Source organism: Nanorana parkeri, unplaced genomic scaffold (assembly GCF_000935625.1).
Source record: "Nanorana parkeri isolate BGI_ZX_2015 unplaced genomic scaffold, ASM93562v1 scaffold251, whole genome shotgun sequence".
Lineage (NCBI taxonomy): Eukaryota > Metazoa > Chordata > Amphibia > Anura > Dicroglossidae > Nanorana > Nanorana parkeri.
Genome location: NW_017306519.1, coordinates 1,194,294 through 1,220,372, shown reverse-complemented (window position 1 = coordinate 1,220,372; position 26,079 = coordinate 1,194,294). Strand labels below are relative to the sequence as shown.

Here is a 26,079-nt window from a genome sequence, read left to right as displayed (position 1 = left end):
ACACATCCAGCGCAGTGTGTAAATCATCATTTTTTCCGGGAGTTTGGTTTTACTAATTGCTGATGGATTCATTTTAAACTCCACACGTAGGGCATCCCTCCAAATGACTCGGTCCATTAAGTCGCTGTATCACTGCTTGCAGCATTCACATTACCACTTCCACTGCAAGGATTTCAAGAAGTATGATGTTCTAGCATAGTGACCATGTAGAACCTAGTTAAGGACCTCGAACATTCAGGCCAAGCCTTTGCACAACAAAGTCCAGGAATGTTTGTGAAACGTGTGATCATTTGCACATTGCATTTGTAGTAGATATTTCAATTCTCATCAAAGGTATCCATCCAAATGTCACTTGGAAATCCTGATTTGCTGAAGAATGACTTGGCCAGCTTGAGGATTCTCAGAAGTCATAGAAGAATATCAGGACATCATCAGGTACAGTATTTAGTGATGACTCAACACTGTGCGGTCTCTTCCTATCAGCTGATGAGAAAGTTCAGGATGCCGTAGGTTTTCCTTTAGGCCTCACTCAAGTTTTGTAGCAAAACACTTGGGGAATATTCCGACACTTCCATTGCAGTGACCTTCCAGCCACTCGCCATTCACTGTCAGGTAATAAAATAATATTATTATGGGGAGATTACAGTTTCGGAGATATACATCTAAGCGAATTTACCTTAAAGAAAAACTCTGGGCATATTAATCATAAACCCGTGCAGTGGGGCTACCCCCGCACTGTAAGGGTTAAGTGCTCGTTTTGTTCTAGCGTCTAAAATAAAAATGATATACTTACCCGATCCTTGGTCCCATGGTGGTGAACGCTCACCTCTCTCCAGTTCTGCTCTGGCTGTGGAATGTCCCTCGTCATCCTCAAGTCCAATGCAAGTGAAAAGATGTGATGACATCATGAGTCCTTAGACCACCGGAGCCACAGGGGAGAACAGGCTGCAGGACCAGTCTATGAGCCAGGTGGGACTGAGAATCGTGTGGGTATATCTTTTCTATTCTAGAACCTAGACCAAAATGAGCACTTATTCCATGCAGTGAGGTGGGTAGCCCTACTGCGAGGGTTAATGTTTAATATGCCCGGATTTCTTCTTTAATGTAAATAATCTGATCAATGCATGTTACTTTTTTAAAAACCACCAATCAATGGTACACCATGGCACAATTTGCATGGTACACTTTAATTAGCTCACATAAATCTGTGGTTGTATTTGCCCCCCTGGCCAAAGTTTACCACTCTTCTCCTGGATGGTGTACAATAGCAACATCAGAAAATCTCCATCAAAAGCACAGGGGTTGATGAATGAGCAAGGAAGTCAATTATTACCTTCTGAGAGGATATCAATGATGTGGCCTTCGTTAAAGGTCAGATCTTCTGGTCCTTCTGGAGAATACTGATAGATGGCTCTCATGTGATATAGGATGGGCCTACCCACGCAGTTGTATGTATCCTACAGATATACAGTAAATATATAAAATAAACAATATAGCCAAAAGTATGTTGAACGCCATTACATTATTGTAACTAACGTTAGCTGAATAAGCACAGTGTTGATAATTCCATGCATGGTGTTTGTGAAGGCTATTTCCTGTACACAAAGTGAGGTCCCAACAGAGTTAGTTTGTGGAGATGGCAGTAGAAGAAAAGGCCTACATGGGGAATGGACCCCAACCCAAATGATGACCAACATCAGTGCCAACCTAACTTAAGCATTGTGGCTGAATGCAGGCAAATTCCACCAACAATGTTCTAACATCTAGCAGAAAGGGGCAAAAACAACAAAGATTATTAAATGTTTTGGGGTTTAGTTACCTTACAGCACAGAATGAGTTTCTTCTGATTGGCTTGTTCCCACATTTGCTTGAGGTCTGCATCTCCGATCACCGGGGTTGCTTGCTTCTTCTCGGAATCCCTGTAACTGATCAATAAACCAATCAATCAGCACAATGCTGACATTTGGGGCAGTTGCACGTCTACATTTTCCATTGTTCCATTTGGCCATATCTATCAAAGTGTCTTAGTAAAGAATCACCTCAGACAATTTCTGTTGCCCCACAGCAGCCAATCACATTTGACCAATTAGGTATTTTCTGCACCAACATTATAGCTTATTATTAGCCTGATATTTTACAGGCAAGAGAAGGTAAGTACAGATCTGCAAGGGTTATGTTAGTGTTCACTTTAATGCTGATCCCACTTACCAAGCACCAGTGTGTCATGTGGGAAGAAGGGGAGTGAGTCACATGCTCCTCCATGCATGTAAGTACAGAGTATTTTCCTTCTTTCCTTAAAAGGGGCCCGTGAGGCAACAAAGGAAATTTGAATTTTGTGCTACTGGTAAGTCAGAGCACAGGCTTGCTTTAAATCGTTAGATTTATGATTCAGGAGGTTAGGTGCACGTTGTTGGGTTAAAGCATATGTGCAAAAAAAGATATCCACCCGTCTGTCCCGCTTTTCTTTTTTGATCAAATAATATTTACCTTCCAATGTAGAAACAGTTGTACACCCCCCACTAAGTCACTAATCGAGTTTCCACAGAAAAGTAACAGCTTATGGGGCTTGCAAGGTGATTGCGCCAAGTTGAAGAGCATATCTTAGCACTTACTATGGAAACTTGCCAAGCAATGTGCGGTGGCTTCTGCGTTGGGAGGCAAGCATTTTTTACTGAAGGGTAAGGTTAAGGTGGTCTTGAAAAGTTTGGTGTTTTAGGGTGCAAGTAGGATAGAGTTAACTTTTAGAGTCAACCTACAGGGTTAGTTTAGGGTTAGAACATTTGAGGGAATACTTTTTTTTTAAACTTGTTTTCAGTGCTGAAATCTGTGCTCCATCAACTTCCAGTGCAGACTTCTCATCAATAAACCACAGATTGTAACCTACGCTCACCCCATTCACACTGGGCTACTACAAAATCAGGCGCTTTTTCAGCGTTGATTTGAGCAGAGCGACTTTGAGCTACATTGAGCTTATTTGAGGTAACAGTGCACATTTTGACGTGCTACACGGCACTTCTTTTGGCATTTTACCACAGGGACTTTGTAGCTGCTACATTGGGCTGTATCCAATCAAAAGTGGTCTTTGATGTGACATAATTCCTCTTCCTGTTTCCTGCTTTTGCGGAGAGTGTAATTTCTGGGCAAAAGTAACACTTGTGCAGAGCGACACCGCGCAACAAGTTCGCGCAAAAACTCCAGTAATGAGCGACATTGAGCTACACCATTGAAGTCTATTGGGGCCAAGAAGCGCAAAATCCGCCAAAAAATAGCTCATGTTCGAGCTACAAGCTTCAGCTACAAGCTACAAGGGACATTGACCTTCAAGATGTGAAAATCTCCATTGACATGCATTGGAAGAGCCACATAAGAAAAAGCCACAAAAGAAAATATGATCTGTTGTGGGAAAATACAGATTGCTTGAGAAGCTTCTCCAGCCAAATACTTGGATAAAATAAAAAGTTCTGGGAACAGAGCATCATGGGTAAATGTCACCTGATGGCACTACTGGCATATATGTATACTGGATCAGAAAGCGGCTCATATTAGTTGGGCCACTGTAAGCACCTGAATATTAAATTCTAACAGCCTGCCATTAGTCAGTGTTACAGCGCTGGTCATTGCCCAGTTATTAATCAATACATCATGTCATAGAACAAGAGCATACTCAACACATGAAGAACAGGATGCTGAAACTGAAAGCTATGGGAAATTGGCCGCCGTGGTGTGGTGTTTATACCTCAGCTGGATGTTAATCTGCTCTCCATGTTGCTTCAATTTTTGTCTGAGTTGATGCTGTAGCTCCGTAAAAGCGATGTCCTTTCTCACTGACAGGTTTACAGTGAACTCTGTGTGTACTTGTAATGTTATCAGGTTGTCCTCTTCAACCACAGGCTCCAATGTGCACATCCGGTCTTGCTTGGCCTGAACAAAGAAATGAAATGGTCATAATGGTGCACAGACTTGGTGGGTTTTACTATAGTTAGAGGAGGCTTGAAAATATATATATGCCCGAGGACAATCCTTTAATTACTAAGCAGAGACCTGGTAATTGAGTTTCACAAGATGTCTCTTAAAGCGGTCTAAACAATAGATGACTGTCTCTGAAAATGGCTGGATCTAATGTTACCTGCAGACTCCATCAACCAAGGCTCATCGTGAAGAAAAGACAAATGGACGGGTTGGAAACCCTTGCTTCTTTGCCATTATACTCCCCCTGATACATAAGCATTTTGCAGGTGGCCTCCCCTACCTTGTTCAATAAGCCAATCCCTCTACTGTCTATAGTCACCTTTTGGGCCAGTGTTGACGGGCTTTTGTTTACTTCAGCACTACTTTTCTCCCCATACAAGTCTATTCAATTCAAAAGCAGATGAAGCATGTCAAATGCAAGTGAACTGCACCTGCAATGAATTCTGGGTTATCCCAGAAGAATCTCAAATTGATATCAAAAGCACTCTGCATTTGCCCATTGAAGTCCATTAACACAGGCCCTTAGGCTGGCAGTAGACATTAGATGAAGACATTTATTTAAAATGTCAGTGGCGTAAACATGCACACGTGAGTTGCCCAATTGTGCATATTTATGCCTGCGAAACAGAGAAGTGGAAGAGAAGGCAGACACCTTTGAAGCCTGCCTAACTGTGAACTAAACAATACTAGTTATCCTAGTTGCTAGATATCTAATCATGGCCAAGTCCATCCAAAATCATCCAGATAGGACAATTATCTCTCATGTTTATGGGCATCACTAGTGCTATATTGAGTCACCCAGAAACCTAAATGTACCGATGGTCATATAGGCGCAATCTGACCATCATCAGGCAAAAGAGAAAAAGAACTACACAGAGTTCAGTCAGATCAGGACCTATTGCACACATGCTCTTTCTGGTTATTTTTCCTTCCTAAACTGTTATCTTGTGAAAATCACATTTTATTTCCCTGGGTGGCTTTGGTCACTCATCCATTGTATCTATGAAAGGATCTATGGTTGCCATTCAGGCTGAACTGAAACATGGTGCCTTTGTACATCTCCATCACATGGGGAGATAACTAGTTTACAAAAGGAAGGTAATATTGCACTTGTATTTCCGATCACAGGAAGTGACAAGGACATGGAATTTCTGGCAAGACCAATCTGTATTTTTTGTACTTGCAGAAAATGAAAACTAATGTAGTCACCACATAATTGGTAAGCTGCAATATATTACATTTTTGTTCTTTGGGTGTAGTTACCCCTGAAGCTGTTAGCTATTGGGTTTGCCACAACCATGCTTAGAAGCTACAGGTCAACAGCTAATTTTCCATTGTGCTTGGGAATTATTTAACAACTGTCTACAATGAGGTTGCTCTCGACCGCAGCAAATTATGAAAACTCACCACTGGAATACTTACCGCTGTAGTCTCTTGGTTGGTTTGTGGTACGCTCTGCAAATTGACAACCATCTCCACCTTTTGAAAGGAGTTTTGCGGACAAGTTTTGATCTCTTTCAACAGTCTAGGATAGAGAGATGCATCCGGCAATTGCTTTTCTGTAGGAGGGACACGTGACTCCACCATGTGGTTCTCTCTAGCGGAGTCATCTGACAATGGTTCCTCTCTCCTCACCTTAGGCAGAAAGAAGCACACATACATCACAACATGTAAAGAGCCTCTATATTGGACATTGTACGTACTTTATAAAAATTCCATATTTATAGGTTTTACAAATATATATACAATCTCAAATGCTTCAAAAGAACATGAGACGTTTAGCATCGATACAGAATTTAACAGTTGACTGCAATCTATGTTATGTTATCAGCTATTGCAGGCTGGGCAGTGACAAATACAATGAATCAGTAAACAACAATTTACCTAGATAGCTGCTGGCCCTCTGTCAGTAGCGTAACAATAGCCATAGCGACCCAGGCGGCTGCTATGGGGCCCGGGCACAGGGGGGCCCGACCAGGACACCCCCCTGATGCCGTGCGGGCCGCCTGGGTCACTATGGGTTCGAACGCGCCGCTGTTCAGATCACCGTGATCTGTGCAGCAATGCGTTCTTCTCCATAGCCGCTGCTGAGTCAATGAGTCAGGAGGAGGCGGGGCCCGGGGGGGTCATCACCCTCAGGTGAGCTATGTGGGCTCTTCAAGGGGTGTAACTAGAAATCATAGGGCCCCCATACAAAATTTTTATCTATGGGGCCCTGTGATTTCTAGTTACGCCCCTGCCCTCTGTCCTTTCATATTTAGGGCTTGAACTCCCAAAGGTAGTAGGAACAACACAAAAGTGGGAGCAGGAACATACAAAACTCCCAGGTTAACAGGAGCAGACTCAGGAATTGCAACAGGAAGATCTCGCTGTTGGAGCTTCCAAGACAAATAAGAAGCCAGGGATTGATTGAATCCACCAATAGGTAAAGTATCACTTGGTAGGACTGATAATAGATGTGTCCAGGGATAGTGATCTATTCCCAACCTGCATGTAATCATATCACATACAATTACATGTGGACTGCCGCTAACAGATGCGGCTGCTGTCACCTGGTCATTACCCTAAGGAGAACTATGGGGAAAAACACTGACCCCATAGTTCTCCTTTAACTTGAACAGGTGACAGCGAACGCATCTAAACGGGCGATTTGGCGTTCTTGCTGCAGGAATCCCAAATCGAATAGTGTGCATGAGGCTCAATAGGTAGAATTGACAGTTAGCAAAACTGCACCCCCTACAATACTGAAGTGCAGTGCACCAAATCTTTGTGAGGTGCTTGGGTTAATCTCTGCCCTTTAATCATGATTCAGAGCATATTGAATATATAGAAAATGTTCAGTCCTACTTTGACATGTACATATAGGATTTCCAGATGTTCACCTGCTGATTATAAAGCAGTGTTTACAGAGGTATTGGTGGTAAATGTTCTTGATGGGTCTTTTCTAGAAAATAACATATCTTTTTGGCTTACTGGTCTTTTAAGTTACAATAACAACTTCTCTGTACCTCTTGGTTTTCTGTTGGGTCAGCCGCAGGTCTCTTTGGTACATCCAGAGCTGATGATACAGGACCCAGAGAAAACAGGAATAAGGTGAGTCAGGGTTGTCATAACACAGCAGAAAAATGAGCCACATGTTTCACATCTCACCTATTGGCTTGACATTGGGCCTGGTTGGGGGCATCTTAGTGGGTGGCAGAGGGATTCCGTTATTCACTTTCTGCCAAAAGAAGACATTGAAATATGGATGAGAAGAAGAAATACGTAAAATGATCTAGGGAACTGCTGTTGTAATACAGCAAACACTGCAAATGTGCTTAAGTTAACAACTTCACTCACTTCAAAATTCTATTTCAATCACTGTAGCCAAATTCCAGAGAACAACTCATGTGTGATGACTGGGTTTGCTCCCAGAGCTCTAAACTCCCTCTGCCTCATGTATCACAAATTAGATCCAACCATACAACCATTTGAATTTGATTGGTGGCTGTGAGTAATGTATTAGAACTAATACTTTGAAGCATTAAAGAATCTCAAGGATTTATTAAAATTAACCCTTGCAGTGAGGCTACCCTGCACAGCAAGGGTTAAGTGTTTGTTTTGGTCTAGCAGCGAAAATAAAGAAGTTATACTCACCCAAACCTTGGTCCTACGGAGTTGACTGCTCCCCTCTGCTTTGGCTGTGGTATGTCCCATGGCGTCCCCCCGTCTAAACCTGTATTAGATGTGATGACATCACTGGTTCTTAGACCGCCGGAGCCCAGGGGAGAAGAGGCAGGCGAGTAGATCTTCTTTATTTTTGTCCCTAGACCAAAACAAGCACTTACCCCCCGGACTGCAAGGGTTAATTTGAATCAATCCTGGAGTTTTGCTTTAAGCTTCCTGTGTGGGAGGGACAACAAGTGCCCTGCAGAAGGTGTGTTTGGAAAAACTGCCTACTTTACAATAAGGTAAGTAGAAGGTGTTCCCAGATCAACAAACCTGCGCAGGCACAGAGGTGGAGTTATTCCAAAGGTATAACTGAAAGCAGTGCTATGTAAGAGGCCCTGTCTACCACAATCACATGATTAGTTCTAGTGTCCTAAGAAGAAGTATTTGATTCTCTTAGCATCCCATGAAGTCTGCAGATGCTTTGGAAGGTTCTCACCCATGATGACATTGCTGATGGAGAACTATGGGGAAAAACACTGACCCCATAGTTCTCCTTTAATTCTAACTTCAAGCTTTGTTCAGACTTCAAGGGAAGGCAGGGAGAAAATTACAAGAGCAGGGGGGACAGACCTCTGGGGGGTTCAGAGTCGGAAGCTCTTTGGTTGAATTATCCACTTTCTTTTTTGAACAATCTAAACTGGATATTAAGAAGCTTTTATGATGTCTTATTTTATTTTATCACAGTCTGATAGCTAAATACACATTAACAATTTTAGCTGCCAAGAGTTGTCATTTTGTCCACGTAGACTTTCACAAATCTCTCCAGCACTATATAGCCAGAAGAGTGACCTCACTCTCTCCCTCATACATGCAGGGCACCTCCCCACCCCCAAGTTGCTGATTGTGCCTGTGCTCCTCGTCCATTGTTGAGTACATGTCAAGGCCCACCCACTAAGTGACTCAAAACACATCACAAGTAAATGGCTGGGGATGAACATGAGTCCAAGTCTAGCTCACATTGCTGGTTCTCATAAGATTGAGTTCTGATATTCAGGGATTTATGAGAAGCAAATATATGTACAGAGTTCAAGAACTTAAACTAAGGGAATGATTTATAAATCACCTGTCCAGCCATGTGCTGGGCGAATGCCATTCGCACGTCATTATCACCACTAGGTGGAGCCGAGAGGCATTGGACTTCCCTATGCTCTGCAGCTCCATCTAGTGGCAGGAATGGTATATGCCCAGCATACGGCTGGGCAAATGATTTATAAATGAACCCCTAAGGCCCTGTTCACACTGAGCGATTTATCACGCGGTAATTCCCGCGATATCGCGGCTATTTAGCAGGACCCTTTTTGGAGCGGATTTTGCAGCGATTCAATGCTTTTCAATGCAAGCATTTGCACGATATCGCGCGACAAGTCACGCGATATCGCGCAAAATGCAAATCGCGTGACAAACGCGCGATTTGCGAATCGCGCAGTGTGAATGGGGCCTAATTGTCCTCAAAATCAACAAGTTTATTTTAATAAAAATATAACTTGATTAAAGGGTATTTTCTTTATATATGCCTGGAAACTAGTCTACAATTTAAATTGATGTTTTATTTATCTTTTGTTTTACTTTATGTTTTAATAGCACTTTGCAAACTTTGTTTTGAAAATTGCCAAATAAAGAAAGTTATTTTTGTCAATATTTCAATAAATTGCTAGTTGCCTGTGTTGGGTATTACTTTACTTAATATATTCTACTGCAGCAAATAAAGTAATGCTGGCTATATACAGATTGAATTTTAGCAGTATCTTGTTGAATTGGCTGAAAACAATAGCCAGCAGGGAAGATTTCTCTAACCACTCTGTTTAGCATGAACGGGGGAATCAAATTATTTTTTTTCATTCAGCCGCACAGGGCGTAAGGTACAGTATATAGCTAGTTTTAGACTCCTTTGCTTGGCTTTGTAATAGCCAAACTGGGTAGAGGTAGAGTCTGGAACAAAATCTTAAAATTCTCATCAAATCCCCCAAAACATGTCAGAGTAATTCTCACCTAAGTGGCACCATAGCATCCACCCACTATTCATGTTTTGGTTGGACTTATCTAATACACTTGTCAACTATTATAACCATTGAGCAGCATTCTTTGTTTTTTTTATAACCGGGTTAGGCAGATAAAACTGTAAAATGAACTACCGTCATATCAGCTTTGGGTGCATTTACTGGTTCCAGAAAACTGGTAGGAATGAGGATTTTCTGTAAGAGACAATAAAAAAAAAAAATGAAGATTAGATATGCATGCACACCAGGAAACTGGTGAATCACCAAGTTTACATGAATAAATTCCTGATCTGTCACAATATACAGCAACAATACAATTTTTTAATAACATTTAACCTTCTGGCACAGTTGTGTAGTGGTTAGCGCTATTGCCTTGCAGCACTGGGGGTCTCTGGTTCAAATCCTGGTCAGGACGCTCTCTGTGAGGAGTTTGCACGTTCTCCCTTTGCTTGTGTGGGTTTCCTCCAGGTACTCCGGTTTCCTCCCACACACCAAACACATGCTGGTAGGTTAATTGGCTCCTGTCTAAATTGGCCCATGTGTATGCATGTGAGATAGGAACCTTAGATTGTAAGCTCCTTGAGGGCAAGAACTAATGCGAATTGTTGGCGCTATATAAATACCTGTAATAAATAAAAAAAATAAAAAGATTTCCTTGAGTCCCAAACAAGTGACTGCCTGGCCTGAGATGATGTCATTGGCAGGAAGCATTCTCATAGTTTCTCCCACAGTGATCATTCAGACTGCACACTCTTAATCTGTAGCAAATAACAAGCAGAAAGTGTGCAGGATGGTGCTAATTTGTGTCAGACTTTTGTGAACACAAAAGTATATAACTGCACGGGCAGCGGAGTTTTCAGGAGTGTGTTATGCGAGCCAGCATCTCTAGTCACCCTGGCTGATTTCTAAATAAAGAGGGTTCTGTCTTTCTAGAGAAGGAGAGATGAAAGCATTGTGAGGGGGAGTACTGTGATCCCTCTGAGAGGTAATAGACACATGTAAGTCTTATACTTACACATTACTTAGCATACATAGAAACATGAAAACATAAATCTAACCCCAGGTCCACAAATCTAACCCCAGGTCCACTTTAGGTGAGCGGGCATATTGGTCTTGTATCAACCTGTCCCATTGTAATTTTTCTTGACTTACTTGGCCATCGTGGATGGCAGTAGCCCACTCTCCATCTTTATTCAGGATGTACACAATGCTGTTGGCCTTCACAGCCACGTCCCCTGAATTTTCTGGGTAATAATGAACTAATACGCGATGATATCCTGCCTCTCGACCTCTGTTGGGGTTACAGAATATAAATTAGTATGAATTATTCTATTTCCCTAAACTCAGCAATAGGAAGGACACAAAGCCACACTCAAATACTGAATGTGGCCATTTGATCACAGATATTCTGACATCACACATTTGTCCATTTTTTGTTAGCATCAAACAAAAATGTGGACCAACACAAACAGTTCCTCACTCCCTAACATACAGAACAGTATCGGACAATCAGATATAACAGGTCAAATCAAAGTTTTGTTATGGAAGAGGCAGTAAATGTCCACATGTCTTCCCATCTGGTGAAGTCTGTAGAAAAAAGTGTTTTTACATGTACATAATTATATGTTTATATAACAGGAGCCTATAGACAAGCAGGGGTCTATTTATCAAGATTTTCACCCAAGGTTCACACACTTTTCTAAGTGAATCTTGTGTGGAAAATGTGGAATAAATGGGCCACTCGTTGCAACCGTGCGCAAATGTTACTGACAATGCATCTGGGTTAGTCAGGGCCTTGAGTGACGGACATCGTATATTTGCCAAATTCCTTTTTGTATTTTTGTGATTCTGTAGGATGCAGTAGTCTTCAGTCATTCAGCAGGAATGATCTCTAAGCAGAGAGGTACTTGTTAGTTCAGCTCCAGCAGGGTGTACTAGAGAAGTATCATTCTGTGTTATGTATGTTTACTGACCTAGCCAATCAGTAGGCTTGGGTAGGGGATGAGGCAGTGATGCTTGCTGGGAGAACTGGTAAATATTAGGGACACTTCCTGCTTTCTCATGGGCTTCTGCACTATAAGGATGTCACTGTGACCTGTCTCTCTCTCCAGGACTTTGGGCCTAGGGGAAGAAAAAAGACACAGGGATCTCCCCCAACTGGGGGGTATTCCTAAAGATGCTAGCTGCTGAATTCTAAAGGTCCCCATAAATGTTACAATCTGACCATGTAATCATTGTATAATTAACTTTAGATTTACCATAACTATGTAATATGAGGACCTACTTAAACTATCCAATCTGTATGCGGTCAGGCACTACATAGTTTTTGGTACGGTAATTCCACATTCAAATTGTAACGAGTGGGGTGCGCCAAAAAGTGTCTGGCCTAGAGGAAGCCCGGCTGTGACCGTTTCCCACAAAGGAGACGTGATAAGTGACGGGTTCAGTGGGAAGAATACATAGAAACCTTTCCATGTTGTCCTGACTTGGGAAATAAAGATTGAGAAACCACTTTAACCTCAACTGGCAGGGAACCATCCACAGCTCTACAAGTGTCCAGTCAGTATAGTCTGTGTGCAGAAGGTACAGGGAGACTTTGTCAGAGATAAGAGATTAAAGGAGAACTATGGGTTTAAGGCTTTTCCCCATAGTTCTCCTTAGTGTAACGGGAGGACACCAACCACGTCCTCCCGTCACCCTAGGCTCACGGTATATTGAGACGCCGCAGCTGAAGCGGATCCCGCCGGTATGTGTTCGCTCACTTCCCGATCTACTGATCCGACCTGTGGCAGTCTCATTGTCACAGGTCGGCTAGAACTATGAGGTGAGTGAAAAGCACTCACCTCATAGTTCTCCTTTAAAAATTGAGGAGAGCCTAGTCTGGGGTTTGAGACCATCCAGGTTTTGGGGATGTGCTGATCCACACCTCACCCTTCTTTCAATAATGAATCTGCATTTCTCTCAACTTTGAGATAAGAAAGAAGGACACCATACAGCACAATGTGTTTAGGCAATGGACGCATTCCTGCCTTACCCTCAGCTATGAGGACCATTAGAAATCCATATGGCAAAAATTATCAGTTTAACCCAGAACTCTTTTTTTCACTATTACTTTTCCTTTATGTTGGCTTTTGGAAATTGCAAAACAAGATAATAAAGAGATACGATGAAGGTTTTAGTGCAGAATGACACTTTGGTAGTTAAACAGAACCTTTTCATAGATATCTGAACATCAGACCAAAAAGAGGGACAACTGAGGAGGAAAGAGGGACAGATGCATTTGGTTCTAAATGAGGGACAGTTGGGAGGTATGCAGTCTGCAATACACATCTTCCTGTTTTGAGGTTGCTAAAGTGACTGATATATTTTTTACACCCTGAGAAAAGAAATATGCCTGAGACTGGGGACTTTATGAAAGAGGGCTTAGGGCATTCACAATGTTGCTGTTGGTCATCTATAAGGCCCCATTCACACCTAGGCGTATTGTAATATGCGCGTCTGTCGCGCGACCGCCACGCGTTTTTTTTACCGCGATTCGCGGTAAAAAAGTTGCGCGACCGTCGCGCGATTCCAAAGGCTACTTGGCTGTATCCCAATGGAAAACGCCCTACAAAACGGCCCAAAGTAGTCCCGGGACCTTTTCAGGCGTGGGCCGTTTTGTAGGGCGTTAGGGACGGGCGGAAATACGCCTAGGTGGGAACGAGGGCATTGACTACAATGCTATTTATTTTTTTGACCGTTTTGTAGTGCGCTCGTCGAGCGTAGGACGCGCTACAAAACGGTCAGGTGTGAACGGGGCCTAAATCAATGTTTGTTGAAGATCAGCACCAAGTGCATTTCATTGGATAAACATGGTTTGTATTTGTCACTCATAACTAGGCCCAAAATAGTAGAACTAAACAAGAACTTACTGCATGGCTTCCTGACAAGGCTCATAGAATCCAGGCTTCTGCAGTGAAAAAATACAAGGTGTAGACTGTATTACAACAAACATTCAAGAGACACTGGTAATACTTTAAGAACTATAAAGTAGAACTCTAGACCTAGCTCTGTGTTTAGTAATGGAAAGACATTTCCTAAAACTGTTAAACACACAGGAAGTAAGTAGAATCTGCACAATGGGGATAAAGGGGAACAATAACTTTATAGAGAATCTAACCTTTCCACCACTCTATTCAAAACAAATTATTATAATGCTATCTGTGTCCCCATTTGAGAGATTTGGCTCCCTTCCTGTTTCAAAGGCCACACAGCATGTGAAGGAAATTAAGTGGAGTCAACTTGAGAGAATCATGTCACAACACCAGTCACGATCACAACATGGTACTTTATGGAAAACAAATAGGCAATCTAGGCTATGTGCATTTATTATTTTTATACCCTCCACTGACCTCACAGATCCCACCTTCCCCTCCACTGATGTATGTATACTTACCAAGATCTGATGCCCATGACCTCCTGTGTTTGTTGAAATCCCTCAGCACAGGTCTTCCTAGCTGTGCCTGCACAGTAGTGCCCCATAGAAGTCTAAGGGGTTCATCTCCCAGACAGAAGACAGAGGTAGACAAGTCCCATAGAAGTGTATTAGACTCATCTTCCAGCTGGGAGACAGCGATAGATGAGCCCATAGAGGTGTATTGGGCTCAGCTCCTAGCCGAGTGACAGTGGTAGAGACCCATAGGAGATCTAATATGGGCAGACTGGACCAAGAGGGAGTGAATTTTATTAATGGGTGCTTGGTAAATATACATATGTGGAGGGGGAGGGTGGGATAAGTTAGGTCAGGGAAATGGGGCAAAAATGATAAGTGCACTTTGTTTGAGGCCCCGTTCACATGTAGCGACTTATCGCGCGACTTCCGCCGCGATATCGCACATTTTTGCCGCGCGATATCGCGAGAAGTCGCCGGCTAATGATAGTCAATGGAGCTGTCTTAGCTCCATGTCGCGCGTCGTAAGTCGCTTCTACCGGACCCTTTTTTCGGCCCCGTTCACATGTAGCGACTTATCGCGCGATTTCCACCGCGATATCGCGCATTTTTGCCGCGCGATATCGCGAGAAGTCGCCGGCTAATGATAGTCAATGGAGCTGTCTTAGCTCCATGACGCGCTTCGCTCGTCGCGGTCGCAAGTCGCTTCTACCGGACCCTTTTTTCGCCGGATTTTGCTTTTTTTCTATGGAGCCCGACGGAGAAGGTCGCGCTACCGTCGTTGGATTGTCGCTGGAACGTCGCCCCCGAAAGTCGCGCTATCCCGGCCGCTGCAAAGGTATGTCGCTACATGTGAACGGGGTCAAAGTGCACTTATCCTTTGACTGGAGACCAGGGGGTAGATGAGGGTCATAGTACCTGAATGGAAGTAAATCTACATAAGCATCCACAATGCTGCAGAAATATATGTCACAAATCTTCAGATATCCCAAAGACTATTAGATGGCTAAATCTACTACTCTACTCACTATGTTTTACAACATGGCATAACCAAGCTACCAAAAGATTTCCATATATGCACAGAAAATGTATTATTCTTATTTGTTTGAAGTTAACTCATTGCTCATACTGGAACTTACTGGAACGACATGTTTTTATTACATTGGTATCATTGGGAATAACTGTATATGTTATTTTTAAAGGCAATAAAAACAATATGCTAAAAGAAAAGAAAACTGGGAGAGGAATCAGACTATCCAAAAGAAAAAACACATTTAACTGCAATTCCACTTTAAATGACTCCGTGTATTCTAAAACAAACAAAAAATATTGTGTAGCGCACTGTACAGTATGGGGATGGCACATTAAGTACAATCAATTAAAATTAATTCAAATTAGTCTTACTTGAGGGCGCAGAGGCTCAAATCCACTGTATTGATCATTTGGAACCACAGAGGAAATGACCTAAGGAATAAACAAAGCAGATATGTTTTAAGGTTAGTCCATCTCAAACTGATATTTTAGGTTTGGTAAAAACTGAACAGCTAAAGATGAATTGCAGGACAAACAGCTAAATATAGATATATGGGAGCTGTTTTACCTGCCAAAACATTTGTATTTCTGTCCTCCCAGCTCTGAGATTTACACAACCCTGACACGCCGCAAAGCCACGTTACCTGAATTTGCTATACTGCTAGCAATACAATCAAGTCACCGTTCGGCCCAGAGCCTGTGATGGGACAGTAAAGGGGCAGCAGCACAATACTTAGCTCATCCCTCTGCTCACTCTGTTTTCCTGTCTCTCAGTATGCTGTTAGTTAGCAGATGTGCATTGCAAGTCTGATTGGTCCCTATTGCTGGCCTTCCATCTCACATCACATTATTATTTATCCTTTAGAAGGCGTTAGGTGTCTAATAACGTGATGGGAGAGGATATATTCCTTTTGCCCTCTAGAAGGGCCTAAGTGCTTTTACACTGTAAAGGTTGTTGGGTGATCAAGGGTTAATTGTAGTGCATCAGTTTTTACGAGATGTACACATCCCTCTTTTCTTGTCTCTTATTGCTGGGCTTGTGAGGTGCATTAAGGAAGGATTTGCCCACCGATACTCCCTAAGAGTTGTAAGGGTCCTATGCACAGGGAAGTGTCCTTTCATCAAATACCAACCTTTTGATCAAGTGCTGAAGATGTTCTTAATGTTAAAGTGACATTAAAGCCTCAGATTTTTTAACATAAACCAATACTGTAATGTGTGCCTTACTGTAATCCATGGTAGTTTCCCTTCTCTTTGCTGCTCTTCCTTTTAAATCCTCATGTCTTCTCATGCTGGGCAGAACTTCCCTTTGCAGATCAGGGCCTCTTCCTGTAGTGCTGGCTCAGGTTACAAACCTATACAAACCTATACACAGACACCATATATCCATTCCTGAGACAAGGCAGTCTGCTGCAAAACAGAAGTTCTGCCCAGCATGAGAACAGATACAGATTTAAAAGGAAGAGCAGCAAAGAGAAGGGAAACAACCATGGATTACAGTAAGGCACACATTACAGTATTGTTTTATGTTAAAAAATCTGAGGGTTTAATGTCACTTTAAGGGGTCCTATGCAGAGAGGTGTGGAGGTGAAGAGCACTTTGGTTTTGGCACTACTTGTGAAGATTTGCACAGAACAGCACTTTATTCACACAGTGGAGGAAGACATATTATCTCCTGTTACAGGGACTTTTTAGTTTAAGTTCTTCAACTTATGGATTGTTTTGATGTGAATTTGATTGATAAGGTAAGTTTTTGGTTTTCACATACCTGGAATTATACTTACTGCCCTTTGGTTACAAATAAATTAGGTGTAAGTGGTTTTAGTGATATCTAGTGATTTCTGGAACTCATCATTTTTAAAAGCAATGTCATGGTTTCTAAGGAAACCGGGTTCTAGTTCATTGACAAGGATCATTGACTTTGTGACTGCTTGACAAAGCATTGTTCATTGTTGTAGGGAATGTGCACTTAGAACCAAACCAACCAGTTATTTCCACAAGTGTAATAGTAACATTCAACACTGAGTCATTCCATTGTCACCAGATTTGATCACCTTTGGTTTTCCCAGGAAATCTTTGGATTTTAGCTGCTCAACTTCCTGCTTTCTAGGCCTGAAGAGCTCAATCTCCGGTATGTGCAGCGGCTGGAGCAAAACCCGTTTCTGTGGAAGAACAAAAATTCCGTGGTTAGGTCATAATTAGGTGTAGCTATGGGGAACTAGTGTTATTATGATGTAATTGCCCCAAAGAGCGGTCATGGTCTGCATTCAATAAATACTGCTGGGTCTCATGCATAAAATCTTAAAGAGGTTTAGTGATAGTAGAATACCTCTTTAATTGCCCCAACACCTGCAGGAACATCCTGCTTAGATCTCTCACCAGATAAAGATAGGTCTGGTCAGCCTTCTTCCACCATACTGCTTTACAGTGGGTTTCTTAGGTGGGATTGCGCCTGTATACACCTATCTGTGACTTTAAAAAAGCCAAACAGCGGTATAAATAAAGTAGGCTCTCCACTCCAACCAGGAGAGGCCAACCTTTTTAGAAGAAAAGTCAGATGAATGTTTGCTTTAATTTTGAATTCTTATCCAACATGTTCCAGGGAATTAATAGAAATACATAAATATCAGAACCACAGAGCTATATAAAACAAGTAATTAAAATATTTTTAAAAATCTGTAAATATCTAAAATTATAAAACATCATAACATTATAATATATCCCAAATATAATATATCACAATAGCAATCTTAGCACTTTGTAAAATTGTAGGAATACGGAGGAAAAACCATTACTATTTACGGAGCACAAAGATAACTATTATGACAAGTATTTTCTGTTGTATTTACGATATAATATGACGCTTACATTTTGATATCGTGATTTTGTATATAACACTATATTTCTTATATTTGTTAGTTTATAATCTTATTTTATTATAGCCCTGATGAAGCTGATCTATTAATTCCCTGAAATGTAATGGCTAAGCTTTCAGCCACCATATAAAGCACCCCTGATTGAGAACCAATTGTTTGCCCTTTAACCGGAGTGGAGTTGTTGTGGAGAACTCGCCTATATCTCTATTAGCAGTGCTGCCTCAGTTATCTTCGTACTCCATGAAAAGTAATGTCTTTTACTCCGTATAACTACAATTTTACAGCTGAGCTAGTAAAAAAAGACGTTTCTGGGGATGCCAAAGAGGATACAAAGATAGATGATGGGAAAAAAACTGAGATTCATACAAAGTGACCACTTTCAAACTGGATTCTTCTCCATAACAAAAATACTATTCTGTTTAGTAATACGATATGACTATTGTGACTATTTCAGCCATTTGTTTAATACCTATACTGCAGTTTTGTATGAAATGTTTTGCTTTGGAAAATCATTAGCGTGACAGTTGGAATCTAATTGGGTATCCTCTGGATGAGCTTTCTCAGACTTACTGTGGTGAGTGATAGTAACCGGCACAAAAGCTGCTCACCTGAATTTGGTCCAAGGCGGACTCCAACATGGCGTTTTTTAATTCACTCGGCAGACAGCTGACAGCCCCATTGAGCTTTTCCTGGGCAGATTTCCATTGCCCTAGGTAGCAAAGGATGACTGCTGTGTTATACAGGATCTGCACAAAAACAACAGAAAAACATCTGAAACTGCTTCTTTATTAGACCCAACAGTATGTTTTAACAACGTCCAAGCAAACCCGCCTGCTCACCTTCACTTACTAGGGTGTGATTTTTGACTCTGCATTCTCCCTACACAGTCTCCTGTCATCACCTCCCAGCCATCTACAACAGAGTAGAATCTTTCACATCTGTCCCTTTTATATACATAACCACCTGTCTTGTCTAATGTAACACACTACTTTGCAATCATCCACTATTCCCAGATGTGTTAGGATGGTGTCTCTTTGTTCTTCAAAGATTCTGCACTGCACTGACTTCCTATTGTTAACAGGATACAGTTCAAAGTCCTCAACAATCCCGCACCTTCTTACAGATGTAGGTATAACTGGAACTTTGCTGTGCTTGTAAAGTTTTTCTGTCCTTATCCTTGACCACCAATTTGAACACATGCCTCCTGGACTTCTCTTGCGCTCCTACACATGTCTGAAAGTTCCCTCATCATCATGATTGGGCATGCACCATTTCCCCAAGGTCGCCTTTAAAATCCATCTTTTAACCAAAGCAAATAACCTTCACAAAGTTGCCAAGCGTTTATCAACCAACCATTCCGACTTCTCCATCAACCATTTACCAACCAACCATTCTGGTTTCTACTGTCACTATCCTACCAATCTACAGCACACATTCTCAGCCAGTGCTACTTTTGCCCAATTGGTTGCTGTTATTCTGAAGTGCTCAGAGATATTTTGAGCTTCCTTTTTATCAGGTCTTTCCCTGTAATAAGACAGAAAAGTAAAGATCCCTCTCTGGGCGAGACTGATGTGAAATGACAGGTTAAAGAGTACCTGGAACCCATTACTAAGACATCTTCCTACCTCCCAGGCAAAGAGTAGATGGCGGAGTCCAAGCTGCTTGTAATCTATAACACTGTTGTTTCTCAGCTGAGATAGGGCCAGGTGGCAGTCACTCAACGCCTTCTCATACCTGCCGAGGAGAAAGATCATAGAATATTTTGTTATTTGGAGAAACAAAAGAACTTGACTATGTAACTAGACAGAGATGGTTGGCTAACTGTCAGATTGTTAACTACCTCAATAACAGCATGATACACCCTGTCGTTTCCAGACCAAGCTTCAGATTTTAGTGCCGTGATAGTTTGATTGACAGCTACAATAGTGTACCCAAATTAACTTTATGTCATTTTTATGAGGCAGATAGAGCTTTCTTTTGGTGGAATTTATTAACCGCTGCGTTTTTACTTTATAAAAGGAAAAAGACAAAACATTAAAAAAACAACCTGTTTCTCATACCTTCTGTTAAATAGCATAAGAAATAAATGTCTTTCTTAGGCTGGGCACACACCTTACAACCATCGCAAGACTTCTGTCTTGCGATGGTTGTAAGGTACTTAAAAAAACGTACGATCTGCCTATGTTGCATAGGCAGATCGTACTTGCGATGATCGCAAGCCACGCCCCCTGAGGGGCGGGCTTCTGATGACCGCGATGCCGAACGGGCAGTGTGCGCTTGCGCACACCGGCCCGTACGGCTGTTATCGTACGGACATGCCACAAACCCGCCGAACATCGTACGATGCTCGGCGGGTTTTCGAACATGTCCGTAAGTTTAAAGTCGTGCGACCTTACAGTAGTAGAGGTCGCACGGCTTCCACACACCTTACGATCATCGTACGATCGCGGGATTTCCCGCGATTATCGTACGATAATCGTAAGGTGTGTGGGGACCCTTACATTTATACTAAAATGTATTCTATGGGGGAAGGACCTAGTCACACTTTTACAGGAAGGAGAGGTATGTATACATTCTATAAAAACATCCAAACAGCTAGTCTTTACAAATCTTACTGTAACAATAACCACATTTCTATAACCTTCATGATGGTCTTTTTTAAACAAAAATTTTATGATGCTTTTCATATTTCAATAGTTGTGCCATTTTCTATGCGTAAAAGGCAGCAATCATTACTTATAGAAATATTTCAGCATAATTATAGATCTCTGCAGTCATTTTATAAGATTTTTGTCGTAGCAACATCCTTATGTCTTCTGTAAGACAAAACAAAACCCTTACATACCCAGTTATCATTTGAGATGCTTATAATTATGGAAAGAAGCATGGAAAGCAGCCATTGGCTTTTGTAAGAGGAGGTGGAGGGCTGGCTGTGTGAAGACACAGCCAGTGTTTACACTTGTGATTGCTGTGATTGGTTCACAGTGATCACAAGGTACAAAACCACACTGATTGGCTCTTTGGATTTTGCCTTTGATCAGTGCTGTCTAATGACAGTCTTATCACAGGCATTGTGCACATACTAGACAAACAAGGAGGTTTATAAATATCTACCCAGCCGGCTGTTTCTGGTCGGTCACGAGGGAGTTAAGCACACAAGCATTTATAAACATGGTTTTCACTCATTCATTTGTATAATCGCTTATTATTACTCACCAGTCAGTTAAAGCCCACATTCAGCCAAAATATTGGAAAGAGTGTTAAATGGTTGGAACATCTGTAGTCTTTTAAATACTGTCTGCATCTCCGCATAGACGATTTTTTGGCAATGTTCAGCATGCATTACCGTTGCTCACTCCCCCAAATGCTGGGCCTAATACAGTATACTAAACTGAAGAGCCTGGTGTTCACAAACCCTAACAGCCCCTTTCAATAGGGATCCTCTCATTCTAATAGTGACTCCATTGTCAAATTAAAAAGTTAATAACAAGAACTCCCTATAAAGAATGAAGTTAAAACAAGTTACCTGTTGCTGTTCTGTGACATAATTTGTAGTCCTCTATAACTGAGGGAATTATTCTGCATTTCTGTATAAAGTATTACCGGGAGTTGTAGTATGGTATAGCTGGTGCCATTCTGCATTGCAGAATGCAGCATGGCGAAGTATCTACCGGCAGGGCAGCCAGACCAACATATCTTAATAGTACTGGCCCAAAGATCAAATGTCCCGCTATCCCCCATCCAATTCCTCCCCTGGGTCTGCTTTCAGCCAGCAGTAGTTTAGAGAAAACTGGAGTACTCAGGAAAGACCCACATTCACATAAGTAGAACATCTAAACTCCATACAGGCAATCTAGGCCCGTCTTTAACGTAGGGCAAAAGGGGCAGTTGCCCTGGGCCCAGTCATTGTTATGGGGCCCAAAGCAGCTGCCCCTTGAGCCTGCACTGCTCGCTCCTTACCTGGAGATGCGGGATGTAAGTGTCCCATCTCTTCTGCCCCTCACCCTCCTGGTTTCTCTTATCTCTCCAGAGATAAGACAGACAGCAGAGATCGGCAAAGGGTATCTTTGTCTGCTCTGCCTAGCAACTGATGATGCAGATGGGCGGGCCGGCTGGTCTAGGCATTCATGATAGGCTCTGATCCCTGTGCTTTGGAGAGAGACAGAGCCACAGTGCCCTGCTCCTCCCACACTACTGGATACTACTCAGGGGACACATTTGCCAGTGACAGAGCGGGTGTTTTATCAAAGTTTGTGACTTCTTTGGAATGTGTGACCGGTGACGTGGTCACACATTACAACGTAATCCCGCTCAGTTTGACAGCGATGGAATGTGTGACCGCCTATTGGGTCAAGCATTCCAACGCTTTGTCGGCTGTTCCAGGGCAGATCGGCATACTGCGCAAGTGCAGGAGAACCGATCATATCTGCCTAGAACAACTGATCTGTCTGAAATGTCACTTCTATCAGACTTTGTGAATGCCGCAGAGGGGGGTGATTCTCAAACAGTAACTGCATTTTTTATATATCTGCAGCGCTGGCTGATTGTCACACTCCTTAAGTTACTGGGCCAATCATTTAAAAAATATATAAAATAAATAAATTGATTTGGGATGTTGGGGTGGAGAGAGAAACTGCATGGCAGTTAGCGGGCTTGGCTTGGTGGGGGGCCCAAGAAAATGTTTGCCCAGGGTCCAATCAATATCAAAGATGGCCCTGAGGCAATCCCTTTGTTGGGACCCTCTCACCACCCAGTCCATATAATCTGAAAGGCGAGTGTGCTCAATCAGTTTATCATTTACCTTTTAAGTTGAAAATATATATAACTTCTCTGGAAATATCCAACAGCTAGGCAGGGGTCCTTGCTTAGAGCCTGACTATAGGCCTGCAAAGGAAAAAGGAAAATATAAGTATATGTAAACTATATGTACAGTATATTGTGTGCCACACACTCACACATAGATGCCATAGGACAGGAGTCAAAATTTCAAGTCCTGAGCTACTAGCCAGGCCTCAAGAGTTGCTCGCCACCAGTTGCCCACCTAACCCCTACCCTGTCCCAGCCTTAACTCTGCCCCTAAGCACACCCTCTTAAATTATTTTTTCGCTGCGGAAGGAGAGCGCTGTGTTTGTGGGGTTTTTTTGGGGGGGAGGGGGGCCCAAAAAAAATATCTTGCACCAGGGCCCTTTGTTCCTTAGCTCCGCCACTGACCATAAAGCTCCCTGCTTTATGGCAGCCAGATCCATGGACTGGACACCTTTTTAGAATGAGTTAAGATGTTATCAAATAATGGTGGACAGGTTCAAGGCTGCTGATTACAATCTAAACCTTCCTTTGGCTGTATTTCTTTGAAGCCTATCTCTGGGAAAAAGATTACCCCTAAGCTTCATTCACACTATGTGTGACTGTACGATTTGAGATTACTGCAGCAGGAATCACAAATGTCAAGTTTAGATTCGACCGCTGTCACTCGCATGTAATCGTATGTGACACAGTTACAATATAGATGCATCCAGGGAGAGTGATCTATTCCAGAACGCACCTAAACGTATCATATAGGATTATATGCAGAGTACCATTTACAGATGCAACTGCTGTCACCTTGTCGTTAACTTGAACGGGTGACAGCAGCCACAGCTAAACGGGAGATTTGTGATTCCTGCTGCGGGAAGCCGTAGGTTCCTGCCACAGGAATCCTTTATGGCATATTCACACTATAGTATTGTGTAAAGAACTTTTACTTAACTGATCTCCGCACCTCCGGTTGCTGGTGATCACCTCTCTCCCCTCCTCTCTAGCTTGTGGACTGTCCCTCAGCATCCTCACATAACATGCAGGGCTGGGAGTGTAATAACATCAGTGGTCCTCTGAGTGCCAGAGCATGAGGAGGAAGAGGCTGTGGGTGCCAGTCTTGGAGCCTGGAGGAGCGGGGATTAGGTAAGGAAAAGACCTTTGCACAATCTTCCTAGAAAAAATGAGCAATTAACCTTTGCACTGCAGAATGAGCCTACTGCAGGGGAATCTTTTTCCTGGAGATAGACTTTACATACACTTTAAAACACAACAATGACCTTCTCTTATTTGCTCACTTTTTGTCTGTTAAATATACAATTGAAAGTGTTTCATTATGTCTGTTCAATAAGTACAAACAATACCTATTGGTCCCACCAGAAATCTTGTGATCTGATAAGTTAGCCCAGGCAGAGAGGAAAGCAAGTTATCAGTTAGAATTGTTATCAGCCACTTCTGAGAACAGAACACTTCCCCCTCTCTCCATCCACTTAACATGGTGGAAGGTGTTTTGTAGTCCTAGGATGACAACGCTGCTTCTCCATAGATACAGTGTGGTGAATGAGCACTGGCACCCTAGGACAGGAAGTACATTACTGGCAGAATCACCTGGTGATAAAAAAGGAAAAAAGCCTTATATGAAGCCTTATGAATGCAGCTGCCATATCTATGGAATGCAACATAATGCATTACATTTTTGTTAACAAAAGTCATGGTATAAGTTGGAAATCCCCTTTAAGCTTCTGGAGAGACCCTTTAAAGGCCATTTGTTGTATACTCCCCCGTTACTTGTGTCCCTAGTACATCACAAATGATCCCTTCCCCTTTGCCTCTTCCTTCTTGCTCCCCTCTGTTTCCTACTTCTTGTCTCAATTCTTCTTTCATACCTGTTTCATTTTTTAAATTCCTTATTCAAATGTTATACATCAGGTACGGTGACTGAAAAGACAAACATTTTCTAACACATTGTGTGTACATACATCTTATACGGTGTGTATGAACCAGTTTGTCGAAATCATTTATTGTACAAAAATTAAAGGGGAAGCCAATGTTTCACGTTCTTATTTCATTTGCTCTTTGAACCCACCCAGGCTGCCAGCATCAGAAATGTAAGTACCCAATGAAAGACCACTTACCTCCAAGGCATTCTCTAGATCTCCTTTAATGACATGGACACATCCGATGTTGAACCAGATCTTTGACGTGGAATCCTCAATGCTTAGGAAATTCTGCAAAGCTGAATCCAGATTATCATTGTCCACTGCCAGGACTCCTTCATGCCAATACTTTATAAGATCTTTGTACGGCATCCTGCTGAGAAAGGAAGACGAGTGTGAAGATCCACCTGCAGTAAGAGCAGTTGTACTTGTATCAGGAAGTGTAAAATCTTGTGTCCCTCCCAGAGTCTCATTCCAGTCCGCTCTGAGGTTTTAATGAAAGGGCACGTAGGCAGCTCTTCAAATTCCTGGCTTGCATCATTGTTAAGCAATACTTACCTGCGTGTTCACTGGGATGGAACAAATACTTTACCCCTTCTTCCTAATGTGATGCAGCAGACATGACTATCTCAGCAGCTGAGGAACATCAGGTCCCAGCAATTCCTTGTTGGTCAAACAGACAGCATTCTTCACAAGCTGGGGATCTACAAGCCCCATGCAATCCTACAAAGCTTGGTCTGACTGTTGAGAAACAACAAGATCTTGCATGTCCTGCTAGAATTATTGGCTCAGGATATAACTCAAGAGAACCTGTAGTGTGAGAAATAATTGGTGCTCATTGCTAATCTCTTTCTAAAGTTTATCAATAGGCAAAAACTGTTTTTTTTCCAGTTTTGGATAGAGTGGGAAAGGTTTAGACCCTCATGTCAAGTTTGAAATGCTGCCTGTGCCCTCTTTAGGACCAGTTCACACCTAAGCGTAGCGTTAAATGCCCTGCAATTATTGCATGTTATCACACGAATCACCTAGCATGTGTTACCATGTGCTAGGTGTATTACCATTCATTTGAATGGCACCCTAACACACCTCCTGGCAATGTGTTGTGGTGCAGTGAAAAAAGCTGCTGGGAGGTGCATTGGGGTGCCATTTAAATGAATGGCAATTAGGGTTGCCACCTGTCCAGGATTCACCCGGACAGTCCGGGTTTTGAATGCTGTGTCCGGGTGTCATGGCAACTAAAACCCGGACACATGATGTCAGGCAGACAGGGGCAACCAAAATTAACCGATGCGCGGCTGTTTTCGTGTTCAGAAGCACGGGCGGAATCGCGCGATCTG

At 42.3% G+C, this 26,079-nt stretch overlaps 1 protein-coding gene across 1 annotated transcript; it reads right to left on the bottom strand.

Moving 5' to 3' along the window:
* Positions 1-460: 460 nt before the first annotated feature.
* Positions 461-25,208, bottom strand: NOXA1 (NADPH oxidase activator 1). The gene is given in 17 exon segments (XM_018556758.1): positions 461-605; positions 1,334-1,457; positions 1,820-1,925; positions 3,737-3,921; positions 5,392-5,574; positions 5,577-5,596; positions 6,968-7,027; positions 7,120-7,189; positions 9,813-9,872; positions 10,830-10,968; positions 13,589-13,626; positions 15,511-15,570; positions 17,193-17,300; positions 18,623-18,760; positions 19,640-19,748; positions 22,816-22,898; positions 24,941-25,208. Coding segments are annotated over 17 exon segments (1,737 nt in total). The 5' UTR covers positions 25,115-25,208; the 3' UTR covers positions 461-525.
* Positions 25,209-26,079: the final 871 nt, after the last annotated feature.